Source organism: Mesoplodon bidens (assembly GCF_964165515.1).
Source record: "Mesoplodon bidens genome assembly, chromosome: 8".
NCBI lineage: Eukaryota > Metazoa > Chordata > Mammalia > Artiodactyla > Ziphiidae > Mesoplodon > Mesoplodon bidens.
In genome coordinates, this window is record NC_138165.1 from 6,953,769 (window position 1) to 6,968,705 (window position 14,937).

A 14,937-nucleotide genomic window follows, 5' to 3' on the forward strand; every position below is an offset into this window, starting at 1 on the left:
TAGCCCTCTGCCTTTTCATCTTGTCTATCTTTCTGTGAATGTGGTCTTTGTTCCACAAGCTGCAGGATTGTAGTTCTTCTTGCTTCTGCTTGTCTGCCCTCTGGTGGATGAGGCTATGTACGAGGCTTGTGCAAGTTTCCTGATGGGAGGGACTGGTGGTGGGTAGAGCTAGCTGTTGCTCTAGTGGGCAGAGCTCAGTAAAACTTTAATCTGCTTGTCTGCTGACGGGTGGGGCTGGGTCCCCTCCCTGTTGGTTGTTTGGCCTGAGGCGACTCGACACTGGAGCCTACTCGGGCTCTTTTGTGGGGCTGATGGCAGACTCTGGGAGGGCTCACACCAAGGCGTTCTTCCCAGAACTCTGCTGCCAGCGTCCTTGTCCTCACGGTGAGCCAAAGCCACGCCCCGCCTCTGCAGGGGACCCTCCAACACCAGCAGGTAGGACTGGTTCAGTCTCCTGTGGGGTCACTGCTCCTTCCCCTGCATCCTGATGCACACACTGCTTGGTGTGTGCCCTCCAAGAGTGGAGTCTCTGTTTCCCCCAGTCCTGTCAAAGTCCTGCAGTCAATTCCCATTAGACTTCAAAGTCTGATTCTCTAGGAATTCCTCCTCCCGTTGCCGGACCCCCAGGTTGGGAAGCCTGACGTGGGGCTCAGAACCTTCACTCCAGTGGGTGGACGTCTGTGGTATCAGTGTTCTCCTGTTTGTGAGTCACCCACCCAGCAGTGATGGGATTTGATTTTATTGTGATTACGCCCCTCCTACCATCTCACTGTGGCTTCTCCTTTGTCTTTGGAGGTGGGGTATCTTTTTTGGTGAGTTCTAGTGTCTTCCTCTGTACTGTTGTTTTCTGACCACAGTGGAATTAGGTTAGAAATCAGTAACAGATATATCTCTGTAAAATCCCCAAGTATTTGGAAACTGAATAACACAGTTCTAAATAACCTATGGATAAAAGCAGAGAAAAGGGAAACTATTTTGAACTGAATAAAAATGTATACACAATTTTTCAAAATTTGTGGGAAGCTGGTGAAACAGTACTAGGGGAAAATTTATGGTACTAAAAACGCGTAATGTAAAAAAGAGAAGAGGTCTCAAATCAGTGATTTCAGCCCTTATGTTAAGAAACTAGAAAAATAAAAGCAAATTAAACCCAAAGTAAGCAGAATAAAAGAAATAAAAAAGATCATAGCAGAGAATAGAAAAACTATAGGGAAAATCAATAACAGCTGATCTTTGAGATTAATAAAATTTATAAAGTGCTAGCCAGACTAATCAGGAAAAAAATAAGAGAGAGAGAAGACACAGGTTATCAGTATCAGGAGTGACAGTTGTTATATCACTACAGATTCTGTACAGAGTTTGAAAGAATAATACAGGAATATTTTGAACAACTTTGTGCCATAAATATATTATCCTAGGTATGTGGAAAAATTCTTTGAAAGACTCAACCCAAACTATCAAATCTCACTAAACAGGAACAAACACCTGAATAATTCTGTATTTTAAAATGAACAGTAACTAAAATACATTTTCACAAAGAAAACTCCAGTCCCAGATGGCTTCACTGTTAAATTCTACCGTACATTTAAGGAAGAAATAATCTCAATTCTACAGAAACTCTTCCAGAAAATAAAAGAAAAGGAATTATTATTATTATCTTATTCTCTGAGGCCATCCTTATCCTGATACCAAAATCAGAGAAAGCAATGAGAAGGAAAAAAAACAAACAAACTGCCAACCAATAACTTCCATGCATAAAGATGTAAAACTTCGTAATAAAATTTTAGCAAGTCAAGTCCAACAATATTTAAAAAGGAATAATACATTATGCCCATGTGGGGTTTATCTTAGGAATGCAAGGATGGTTTACCATTCAAAAATCATTCAGTGTAACTCATCATATTATAGATTAAGAGAGGAAAACCATGTAATTATTTCAATAGATGAAGACAAAATGCTGCATCCACTTCTGTTAGAAACTTTCAGTAAAGTAGGGATAGAAGGGAACTTTCTCTACCTGATTAAGGATATTTATGAAAAACTGACACCCTACATCATACTTAATGGTGAAAAACTAAGGGCTTTTCTCCTAATATAAGGAACGAGGCATTTAAAATATTTTTCTAGGGCTTTTCTCCTAATGTAAAAACCAGGTTTTTTAGAAATCACTTTTATTCAACACTGCATTGGAGGTTCTAGCCAGTTCAGTAAGACAAGAAAGAGAAATAAGTGGCATCCAAATTAGAGAGAAAGAAAATGTCATTATTCACTGGTGGCATGATTATCTATGTAGAAAATCCTATGGAGACTATAAAAACAGTACTGGTACTAGTAAGTTGAGCTTAGCAAGGTTGAAGGATATAAATCAATATACAAAAATTGTGTTACTAGCAATATATAGTTGGAAACTGAAAAAGAGTAATAGTATCAAAAAATATGAAATACTTAGTATATATTCGATAGAGCTGTAAGAACTTTACACTGGAAACTCTAAAACATCACTGAGAGAAATGTAAAAAGACCTAAGTAAATAGAGAGATAGACTGTGTTCATGGATCAGAAAACTCGATGTGGTTAAGACACCATGACTCCTCAAAATAATGTGTGGATTCCAATGCCAATGAAAATCTCAGCAGACTTTCTTTTTCCCTTCAGGTAATGTCAAACTTATCCTAAAGTTTATAAACAAGTTATTCTAACTTGTTCAGAAATTATAAGGGAAATAAAAAAGACCTATAATACATAAATAAATAAATATATACATAAGTCACAAAAAGTTGGAAGACTTAACACTATCTGGTTTCATGACGTATTACTGTAATGCTATATCAGGCAAGATAGTGCGTGTGGTATTGATATATAGATGACGTATATATCAATGAAAAATAGTCCAGAATAGTCCTACACATATATGTTTAACTGGTTTTTGACCAAGGAATTTTGGGAGGAAGAGGTCATCTTTCTAAAAAGGTGTTGGAACAACTGGATATCCATATGCAAATAAATGAACTCAACTCTTACCTCCTACCATACACAAAAACAATTTTTGTTCAAGACCCGAATTTGAAAGCTGAAACCATCAAACTTCTGAAAGAAAACACAAGAGAAGATCTTAGGGACTGATTTTGGTAAAATTTCTTAATACAGCACAATAAGCAAAAAAGAAAAAAACTTAGCCTTCATCAAAATTAAAAACTTTTGCTTTTTAAAATACACTTAAGAAAATGAAGAGGCAAACCAAAGACTTGGAAAGACTTTGTAAAACATATAAACAAGGGATTTGTATCTAGAATAATAATAACTAGAAAAGAAACCAAGCTGTTACCACTCAGTAATAAGACATACAACCCAATTAAAAATGGGCAAAATATTTGAACACGCACTTCATCAGAGAAAATGTATGGATGACAAAGAAGCACATTCACTGATACTCATCATCACTGGTCTTTAGTGAAATGCAAATTAAAACCATAGTGAGAGCATAACACATCCACTAAGAAGACTAAGATCAAAAAATTTTAGAAATTAAAAACTAGTTTTCAGCTGGGATGTGGAAGAACTGGAACTCCTTATATGCTGCCAGTGGGAATGTTCAAAAGGTACCACTTTGGAAGATGATTTGGCAAATTCTTAACAAGTTAAACATACACCTACCCTACAATCCAGCCAATTCCATTTGTAGGTGAAATGAATATGTCTGTCCACGTATGAGTACTCATAGCCTTATTCATAGTGGTGCAAAATGGGAAACACCCTTTTTCATCAGGAAATGTTTGTTCTTTTTCTCTTCTTCAGGCATTTTTATACGTAAAGCCTTTTTCTCAGCATAATGTGTTTAACATCTAATCTTTTTTTTTGCCAGCAGGGAAGATACCAGCTTTATCCTACCCTTCTTAGTGCAGCAGATGGGAGTTGGGAGAGCTGGATTCTAGTCCTGGTTCTTGATGCTTTCTGCTGACCATCTGCCTTCTTGAGACCTCAGGGTTCTTACCTGCCGATTAAAGGGATTAAATGATACATATTCACTCATGTATATTTTTGAGCACCTGCCATGTGCCAGGCACTCTTTTAGGTACTGGCAACATGATGAAGAAAATAGGCTGTAGTACCTGCCCACACTGGAACCAGCATTCATTAACCTACAATGTGCCAGGCACTGTCGTAGGTTTTGGGAAGATAGAGCACTGTGTCTTCATCTCCAGGAATTTATGAATTAGTAGGAAAGAGAGACCAAACTAAATAAACAGAGAAAAGTATAATTGGAAAAAATGTCATGAAGGGAAGAATATGAGAGGAGACCCCTGTTTTAGTAGGGCTGTCAGGGGAGGCCTCTTTGTGGAGGCGACAGTTGAGCTGAGATCTCAGGAGAGAAAGAGACAAGGGGCTCCTCTTCACCTCTGTCATCGTCTCTCCTCTCAGAAATCTAGACCGAACGGAAGGCAGTCACCTGGTGTCTTGACTGTAGACACCTCTAAATGAAAATAGTTTCGCTGAGCTATCTGTTCTGTACCTCAGCCCTTTCTTCGGGGGTTTTCGCTGTCTAGTCGAGGGAATATAAATGGCAATAAAGTAAATTAAATTCTCCTTTCCAATGTTCAGTCAATACTTCTTTGGCCCAGAATTCATAAGTAAGTGAGAAACAAACGATAAAATGAAGGTCTGTGCTCTGCTAAGCCTAAGACAGACGTTTCAGATGGGGGTCAGGCAGGCAAATTTGGACTTCAGACAGGTTTCCTTTGGCCTACAGTATTCTCAAGTCAGAAAAATTCACCTGACCCCCAAGACTTGAGCGTTTCCTTTTAAAACTTTAGGCAACAGATTAGAAGGTATGGGCTGCAGCCCCCTTTAATGGGGTGCTTGCTCAGACCTCACAGTCCCCTCCTGTTTGCCCGGCCTCATTTACTCCTGGCATCCGGTTGGCCTCCTGTGATTTTGTTTGTCAAAGAATCGTCTCAGCAGGTTTTTGTTTTGTGTTTAAACGTGCCTGGGACTGGCCTGCTGTGAGTCTGATCTACTGGTGCAGCGGGCTGGGTGATTCTAATGTCGGCTGGTGAGACCATAACCCTGGCTGTGAACATACTGGGTCGGCCAAAGAGTGCCTTTGGTTTTTAAGTAAAAATAAAAGACACATTTTTCAGTTACACCAAGAACTTTATGGAACAACGTATTCACCATTTTGTTCCACTACCTTCTGCCACTTTTCAGGCAACTTCATGATTCCATCTTCCCAAAACTTTTTATCTTTTTGAGCAAAGAACTGTTCCTGGTGCCTTTTACAGTCTTCCAGGGAATTGACATTTTTTCCATTGAGTGAATTTTGTAGAGACCGAAATAAATGGAAATCCGAAGGTGCAACGCCTGAGTGAATACGGCGGATGAATCAGAACTTCCCAGCCAAGCTATACCAGTTTTTGCCTGGTCATCAAAGAAAAAACATGCAGGGCTTCCCTGGTGGCGCAGTGGTTGAGAGTCCGCCTGCCTATGCAGGGGACACGGGTTCGTGCCCCGGTCCGGGAAGATCCCACATGCCACGGAGCGGCTGGGCCCGTGAGCCATGGCCGCTGAGCCTGCGCGTCCAGAGCCTGTGCTCCGCAACGGGAGAGGCCACAACAGTGAGAGGCCCGCGTACCGCAAAAAAACAAACAAAATTGCAGTCTTGCGTTATCCTGATGGAAGATTATGCATTTTCTGTTGACTCGTTCTGGATGCTTTTCATCGAGTGCTACTTTCAGTTGGTCTAACTGGGAGCAGCACTTGTTGGAATTAATCGTTTGGTTTTCTGGAAGAAGCTCATAATAGAGGACTCCCTTCTAATCTTACCGTATACGCAATATCACCTTCTTTGAATGAAGACCAGCCTTTGGTGTGGTTGGTGGTGGTTCATCTTGCTTGCCCCAAGATCTCTTCCGTTCCACTTATTGTACAGTATCCACTTTTCATCGCCCGTCACAATTGGTTTTGAAAACGGAACATTTTCATTACGTTTAAGTAGAGAATCACATGTGGAAATATGGTCAAGAAGGTTTTTTTCGCTTAACTTATGTGGAACCCAAACATCAAAGCAATGAACAAAACCAAGCTGGTGCAAATGATTTTCAGCGCTTGATTTGGATATTTTGAGTATGTCGTCTATTTTCTGTGTGGTATAACATTGATTGTTCTCAGTTAATGTCTCGATTTGATCGTTGTCAACCTCAGCTGGTTTACCCGACCATGGAGCATCACCCAGCGAGAAATCTCCAGCACGAAACTCCGCAAAACACTTTTGACAAGTTCGATCGGTCACAGCACCTTCTCCATACACTGCACAAATCTTTTTTGTGTGTGTTTCAGTTGCATTTTTACCTTTCTTGAAATAGTAAAGCACAATATGCTGAAAATGTTGCTTTTTTTCTTCCATCTTCAATATTAAAATGGTTACACAAAAATTCACCAGTTTTGAGAAGTCTTTTTTTAAATGCACTCTGACATGACAGCTGTCACAATACAGTCTAACAAAATTGTTTTGAATGAAGTTAAAGACAACCGAGTGCTGCGAGAGCCATCGTACGGAAGAAACTGAAAGAACCTTTTGGCCAACTCAGTACCATTTTACAGGATTCACAGGGAGCATGTGCTCTCAAGAGTGGGGACTTGTCTTGGTAACTTCTTATTTACCCTGTATCTGGAATACTTGGTAGTAGGTAGTTTAAACGCATATAACATAAATGAATAAATTATATTTTAATTTTGGTATGTATTTGACCTTTAAAAGGTAAATGTGCTTAAACAGTTTTCCTAGTTCAGATGTGTGGGATTTTAAGAATTTTCTTTGATAACACATTCCTGTGGTTTTAAGATCAAAATGTAAAAAGGAATACAGTGAGAAGTCTCCTTGCCACTTCTGTTCTCTATCTGACCAGTGCATCATGCTCCCTCCCATGAAAATATAAGCAAATATAAACATATATTCATATTTTTACCCCCTTTTACTTAAAAGGTGGTTTACTAAAAATAAGGCTCTGCTTTATGCCTCCTTTACTCTTGACATATCTTAAAGATCTTATCATATTAGTAGAGAGCTTCTTCCTCATCCTTTTTTGTTTTTTACAGTTGAAAAATATGTATAATTGTTTGGGCATATTATAGTTTTTTTAGCAAGTACCCCCACTGAAGGATATTTGGATTTTTCCAGGCATTGCGAACAGTGCTACAGTTAGTACCTTTGTATGTATGGTCGTTTAATACACACATGCACAAGAGTGTGCAAAGTATATCTCTATGGTAAATTCTCCAAGTGGAATTGCTAGGTCAAAAGGTATATGCATATGTAATTTTGATGTATGTTACTTAATTGCCCTCTGTAGGGGTTGTAGTTTAATTATTATTTAAAACTAATTCTAGTATTTGGGACACTGTTTAAAGTTTATTTTTACTCTGTTTTTGTTCTGTTTTCTTTGCTGAGTTAGAGTTGTTACATGGTAGGTTATCTGAAATTTGGTAAGAGTATTAAGATCGTTCTAGATAATTGGTTTCCACTACCAACTTAACCCCCGCCAAGGGGTTCTCAGATTCATGTGCTAAATGAACATCAACTATATAATAATGTCTCCCACGTACATACTGTATATTTCAAATGTATAAGATGCTATTGTATAATAAAATGCTAATCCACTTAATACTATGTCTATTTGAATATTTTATAATAAAAATAATCTTTCTCTTACAGATATCCCTTTGAGGACCAACCTGCCACCACCATTCAGAAACTATAAATATGGTAACCAATTTTTCTTAGTCTTTTAAGATATATATTAATATAATTTCACATTAGTTTTATATTGATGTGAATTTAAATTTGGTTTTCAAAAATGAATTTACTCTCTGTATGTAAAAACCACTATGGAAGTTATTTAGAAATATAGGGATTCTAGTATATCATTAAATTGTAATTGTGTAGGGAAGTGTATGAATTGTATATTCCTCCTATTTGTGAGGAATAGCATGTTTGGCAAACTTTAAAATGAATTTCTTTGTCAGGTAATCAGAAAAGAAGAAATGATTAAAGACTAGGAATTATAAGAAGAGATTTAACATTTTAGATGCCAGTAACTTGAGCATGTTACATAGTAATTTTATATGTTGCAATTATTGATTTTAAAATGTAGTAATAAGGCAAGAAGCTGGGTTTCATTATTTATTATAAAGATGGTACAGTTATTAACCTTCAGCATAGTGACACTCACCAAACTTTGAATTTGAGACTTCACTTGAGAATTACAATGCACCTAATAAATATTTCTGTTAATTGGTGCAGACATTTTTAAAGCATAAATTTTTTATTACCCTAGATCATTTTTGGAGTGGTTTTTAATTCTGCTGCCATTTGGTAGAGCAACTTATGACCTAAAATACTTTGAAATCACAGTCTTCACCGTGTGTATGCATTTTAATATCCAGAGACTAATTGTGAGGTCACAAGGGGTAGTCAAGCAGAAGTTAAAGGCACTGAGTGGGAAGTACTTTGAGTTATTGGACTTAAAGAATTAACATACTAAATATTGAATAAGAGAAAGGAATAAAAAGCATGATTAACTAAATATGAAACTTCTCCAGTTTCGTCTTTCATGGCTTTCCAAGTATCATGCCTTGAAATATAACCTTAAACTTGAATCAGCCTGCAGATGCCACTTAAAGTTAGCATAGCTACATAGTTTCCCTTTTTGCATGGCGTGGGTGTGTATTCAAACTTGTGTTCCATATAAGTTATTTTAAAAGATCACTTTTAGATCATGAAATCATCAAAATATCTGACTGTTAGTCATCATGGTGGTAAATAATATATTCCCGTCAATTTCTCCCTTTATGTATGTTAGTATTTGTTTTGTGTTTTTACGTGATCCTGTATTGGGTGCTATATGTTTTTTTAAATTAATTAATTAATTAATTAATTGGGCTGCATTGGCCCTTTGTTGCAGTGCGCGGGCTTCTCTCTCATGGCGCGCGGGCTCAGTAGTTGGGGCGCAGGCTGTAGAGCACATGGGCTTAGTTGACCCGCAGCATGTGGTATCTTAGTTCCCTGACCGGGGATCAAACCCGTGTGCCTTGCACTGGAAGGCAGATTCTTAACCCCTGGACCACCAGGGAAGTCCCGGGTGCATATATGTTAATGAGTGTAATCCTCTTCTTGTATTGAGCCTTTTATCATTATATAGTGTCCTTTCTTTCTTTATGGCCTTTATTATAAAGTCTATTTTGTCTGATATAAGTATTTCCTCCCCTGCTTTCTTGTCCTTTTCATTTGCCTGAAATAACTTTAAAAAAATTTGTTTTCTTTTTGTTTTATTTGTTTATTTTTTAATTGAAGTATAGTTGATTTACAATGTTATGTTAATTTCTGCTGTGCAGCAGAGTGACTCAGTTATACATATATATACATTCTTTTTTATATTCTTTTCCATTATGGTTTATCCCAGTACATTGAATATAGTTCCCTGTGCTATATATAGTAGGACCTTGTTGCCCATCCATTCTATACGTAATAGTTTGCATCTACTAATTCCAAAACTCTAAGTCCATCCCTCCCCCACACTCCTCTCCCTTGGCAACCACAAGTCTGTTCTCTATGTCTGTGAGTCTGTTTCTGCTTTGTAGATAGGGTTCATTTGTGTCATATTTTAGATTCCACATATAAGTGATATATGGTATTTGTCTTTCTCTTTCTGACTTACTTAGTGTGATAGTCTCTAGTTGCATCCATGTTGCTGCAAATGGCATTGTTTCGTTCTTTTTTATGGCTGAGGAGTATCCCATTGTATACATGTACCACGCCTTCTTTATCCATTCCTCTGTCAGTAGACATTTAGTTTGTTTCCATGTCTTGGCTATTGTGTATAGTGCTGCTATGAACATAGGGGTGGATGTATCTTTTTAAATTGTGGTTTTGTCCGGGTATATGCCCAGGAGTGGGATTGTTGGATCCTACGGTAGTTCTATTTTTTAGTTTTTTGAGGAACCTCCATACTGTTTTCCATAGTGGCTGCACCAACTTACATTCCCACCAACAGTGTAGGAGGGTTCCCCTTTCTCCACACCCTCTCCAGCATTTGTTATTTATAGACTTTTTAATGATGACCATTCTGACTGGTGTGAGGTGGTACTAGTTGTAGTTTTGATTTACATTTCTCTAATAATTAGTGATGTTGAGCATCTTTTCATATGCCTATTGGCCATCTGTATGTTTCTTTGGAGAAATGTCTATTTAGGTCTTCTGCCCATTTTTTGATTGGGTTGTTTGGTTTTTTATTGTTGAGTTGTATGAGCTGTTTGTATATTTTGGAAATTAAGCCCTTGTTGGTCGCATCATTTGCAAATATTTCTCCCATTCTGTAGATTGTCTTTTCATTTTGTTTATGGTTTCCTTTGCTGTGCAAAAGCTTGTAAGTTTGATTAGGTCCCATTTGTTTATTTTTCTATTGCCTATTGCCTTGGGAGACTGACCTAAGAAAACATTGGTATGATTTATGTCAGAGAATGTTTTCTTCTAGGAGTTTTATGGTGTATTGTCTTATGTTTAAGTCTTTAAGCCAATTTGAGTTTATTTTTGTACATGGTGTGAGGGTGTGTTCTAACTTCACTGATTTACATGCAGCTATCCAACTTTCCCAGCACCACTTGCTGAAGAGACTTTTTCCCATTTTGTATTCTTGCCTACTTTGTCAATGATTAATTGACTGTAGGTGTGTGGGTTTATTTCTTGGCTCTCTATTCTGTTCCATTGATCCATATGTCTGTTTTTGTACCAGTGTCACACCGTTTTGATTACTGTAGCTTTGTAGTATTGTCTGAAGTCTAGAAGGGTTATGCCGCCTGCTTTGTTCCTTTTCCTCAGGATTGCTTTGGCAGTTCTGGGTCTTTTATGGTTCCATGCATGAAATATCTTTTTCCATCCCCTCACTTTCAATCTATGTGTGTCCTTCACCCTAAAATGGATCCCTTGTAGGCAGCATACTGTAGGCTCTTGTTTTATTATCCAATCTTTCACTTTATGTCGTTTGTCAATTTAGTCCATTGACATTTAAGCTAATTATTGATAGATAGGTATTCCCATTTTAAACATTGTTTTCCAGTTGATTTTGTATTTCTTCCTTGTTCCTTTTTCTTTTTCCATGGTAAGTGGATAACGTACCTCTCATATTATTCCACCTTATTAACATTCTCTTGTCCTGTTATTTCTATACTACTCAGATGAATTGACAGGAAAAATGAATACATTTATCTGTGAAGAAATTAGAGAACCACCATGGCTTTGATAGATTTCAACTGACTGTCTTTATTTGGCTCTTTAACAATCTGCCACTTTGTGTTTGACAAGAAAGGCTGAAGTGTTACTTTCTCACCTGTCCTTGTCCTGCAGTATTGCTACACTCTCTATGGGATTGAACACACTGGGTGTTGGGGAGTGGAAAGGGCACAAACTCAGATTTCATTTTTGTTAGTTGCCATTTCTGTGCCCTTGGACAAAGGTCCAGTTCTCTCTGCCAGGCCACCAAGAGGCTGAGATTTCTCAGAGCCCTTCCATCCATTTAATTGGCATCTACATCTATTACTGATTTACCCTGGGCAGACAGTGTGTTCATAAAGCACAGGGGATATTGTTTTATTTCTAAATCCTTATTGTTTAGGCATGGTGCATGTGTGCAGTAAATGTTGGTTGTTGTGCAGTGTGGGGCTGCTAATCCTGTTTGTTTCTAAGGCTGTGTGAGATTAAATTAAACAATGCATGTGTGAACACATTAAATACTCCACAAACATAAGATCTTGTTTTTATTTTTATGAGGTTGCTTTCCTCAAGGAATTTGCATTAAGGAAACAATATCCACAGAAGTTGTTTCTGTTAATAATGAAGATTATTTTTTTAAGAGGGAAAAACAAGTGAAAGAGATGATTTAACAAAGAAAGGGACATTAATACAAGATCTTTTGCTAGCTTGTCATTTCTCCTTTCTTACCTTCTTCCCAAGTCTTACCAATTTCTGTTGGAGAGAAAAATCTGGTGAAAATTTCTGTTCAGAGCATTTCTTTTTCTGCTTAAAAATGTGGCCTCCTTCTTGTGGGGTTCTAGAACCTATCAGAACAAAGATATTTCTAATTAAAAGACTTGTTAGCAAAATATATAGAAGATGATTAACAATTGGCAAGGTCAAACTACGGTTTTGCAAGTTGATTGCAAGGTCCTTTTGTTTTAAAAAAAACTACTATTGGCTTCCTTGGTCTCCAGGAACAAACCGATATATATTTGCAGTGAGAAAATGAGTGTAATAGGTAACTCAGTATAATAGATAATTCACAAGTCACATTTGCTTATTTTCTTGTCTACATTATAAGCTTATTTTTAGCAGTTGTGGCATATTTACTTCCTAAGTGTGTGTATTTCACTTAGGTTAGATTTATTTTTATTTCTTAACAATACATATAGTCCAGGGATTAGGCTGACCTTATATTAAAAATTGCAATAGGTCATTGAAAGTTGACTATTTAAAATAATGGGTAGGGCTTCCCTGGTGGCGCAGTGGTTGAGAGTCCGCCTGCCGATGCAGGGGACACGGGTTTGTGCCCCGGTCCGGGAAGATCCCACATGCCACGGAGCGGCTGGGCCCGTGAGCCATGGCCGCTGAGCCTGCGTGTCCGGAGCCTGTGCTCTGCAATGGGAGAGGCCACAAGAGTGAGAGGCCCACGTACCACAAAAATAAATAAATAAATAAAATAAAGTAAAATAAAACAATGGGTAATTCAGGGTGCTGGTTCTTAACTGAATAGGTACCCTATTCTTCTTTATTATTAGAACATAGTTAAATCAAGGTTTGTTTTTTTTAAACAGATTTTTTTTATTCAGACAGAAAGTCACAAAAATTATAATCATCCTCATCAGGTCACTCAGTCCCATGTAGTTAATTTTTTTTCATCATGATCTTTTGTTAGCACTTTTATGAATTCATCAGTTTTCCATTAGAGTTCTGAAAATACTTATTCATTCAGTTCAGCAGTATAGTCAGTTACCAGAAACCTGTGCTTGTCAGAGTCTTTTCCATGAACTCCTTGAAGATGAAACCCTTTTTTATAAGAACACTTTTGCAAAAGCATCAGAGTACACCCAGAACTGTCTGTAAATGACAAAGGACTTAAAAATGACCATGGTTAAAGATTTGATGAAAGTTCATAATAATGCATTTGACAAGGAAATTTAGTTATTTCTGAGATGTACATTTTAAAATAATAACTAGAATTATGACATATAACATTATACCAGAACATGTAAGATTTTTAGGAATTCCATGTAATGTCTGAAACATTTATTTTAATATATTTCCATACAAATAACCCAAAGAAAGTTTAGTATTAGTTGTTTTTTTCTAATTTTTATTTATTTTTTTCATACAGCAGTTTCTTCTTAGTTATCAGTTTTATACACATCAGTGTATACATGTCAATCCCAATTGCCCAATTCATCACACCACCATACCCCCCCGCCGCTGCTTTCCCCCCTTGGTGTCCATACGTTTGTTCTCTACATCTGTGTCTCAACTTCTACCCTGCAAACCTGTTCATCTGTACCATTTACTAGGTTCCACATACATGCGTTAATATACAATATTTGTTTTTCTCTTTCTGACTTACTTCACTCTGTATAACAGTCTCTAGATCCATCCACGTCTCAACAAATGACCCAATTTCGTTCCTTTTTATGGCTTGAGTAATATTCCATTGTATATATGTACCACATCTTCTTTATCCATTCGTCTGTCGATGGGCATTTAGATTGCTTCCATGACCTGGCTATTCTAAATAGTGCTGCAATGAACATTGGGATGCATGTGTCTTTTTGAATTATGGTTTTCTGTGGGTATATGCCCAGTAGTGGGATTGCTGGATCATATGGTAATTCTATTTTTAGTTTTGAAGGAACCTCCATACTGTTCTCCATAGTGGCTGTATCAATTTACATTCCCACCAACAGTGCAAGAGGGTTCCCTTTTCTCCACGCCCTCTTCAGCATTTGTTGTTTGTAGATTTCTTGATGATGGCCATTCTGACCGGTGTGAGGTGATACCTCATTGTACTTTTGAATTGCATTTCTCTAATAATTAGTGACGTTGAGCAGCTTTTAATGTGCTTCTTGGCCATCTGTATGTCTTCTTTGGAGAAATGTCTATTTAGGTCTGCCCATTTTTGGATTGGGTTGTTTGTTTCTTTAATATTGAGCTGCATGAGCTGTTTATATATTTTGGAGATTAAGCCTTTGCCTTTTGATTCGTTTGCAAATATTATCTCCCATTCTGAGGGTTGTTTCTTCGTCTTGTTTATGGTTTCCTTTGCTGTGCAAAAGCTTTAAAGTTTCATTTGGTCCCATTTGTTTATTTTTGTTTTTATTTCCATTACTCTATGAGGTGGATGAAAAAAGATCTTGCTGTGATTTCTGTCAAAGAGTGTTCTTCCTATGTTTTCCTCTAAGAGTTTTATAGAGTCTGGTCTAACATGTAGGTCTTGAATCCGTTTTGAGAATATTTTTGTGTATGGTGTTAGGGAGTGTTCTAATTTCATTCTTTCACATGTAGCTGTCCAGTTTCCCCAGCACCACTTATTGAAGAGACTGTCTTTTCTCCATTGTATATCCTTGCTTCCTTTGTCATAGATTACTTGACCATAGGTGCATGAGTTTATCTCTGGGCTTTCTTTTTTTTTTTTTTTTTTTTTTTGCGGTACGCGGGCCTCTCACTGCTGTGGCCTCTCCCATTGCGGAACACAGGCTCCGGACGCGCAGGCTCAGCGGCCATGGCTCATGGGCCCAGCTGCTCCGTGGCACGTGGGATCTTCCCAGACCAGGGCACGAACCTGTGTCCCCTGCATCGGCAGGCGGACTCTCAACCACTGCGCCACCAGGGAAGCCCCCTGGGCTTTC

General features: G+C 37.8%; 2 protein-coding genes across 9 annotated transcripts in view; one reads left to right on the plus strand and one right to left on the minus strand.

Annotated features, from left to right (window-relative positions):
* The window catches only part of LOC308621248 (UPF0538 protein C2orf76 homolog), an 89,199-nt gene that overhangs the window by 51,800 nt on the left and 22,462 nt on the right, over positions 1–14,937 (plus strand). For all 8 annotated transcript variants that reach the window (XM_081241568.1, XM_081241561.1, XM_081241562.1 and 5 more), the window contains one exon: positions 7,709–7,759. In XM_081241568.1, coding sequence (XP_081097694.1) covers positions 7,709–7,759 — 51 coding nt within the window. The remainder of the gene's footprint in view (positions 1–7,708; positions 7,760–14,937) is intronic.
* Positions 11,991–14,937, minus strand: part of STEAP3 (STEAP3 metalloreductase) — a 103,653-nt gene continuing 100,706 nt past the window's right edge. The window contains exon 6 of the mRNA XM_081241556.1: positions 11,991–12,105. The gene's annotated coding sequence lies outside the window, so the exon portion shown is untranslated. The remainder of the gene's footprint in view (positions 12,106–14,937) is intronic.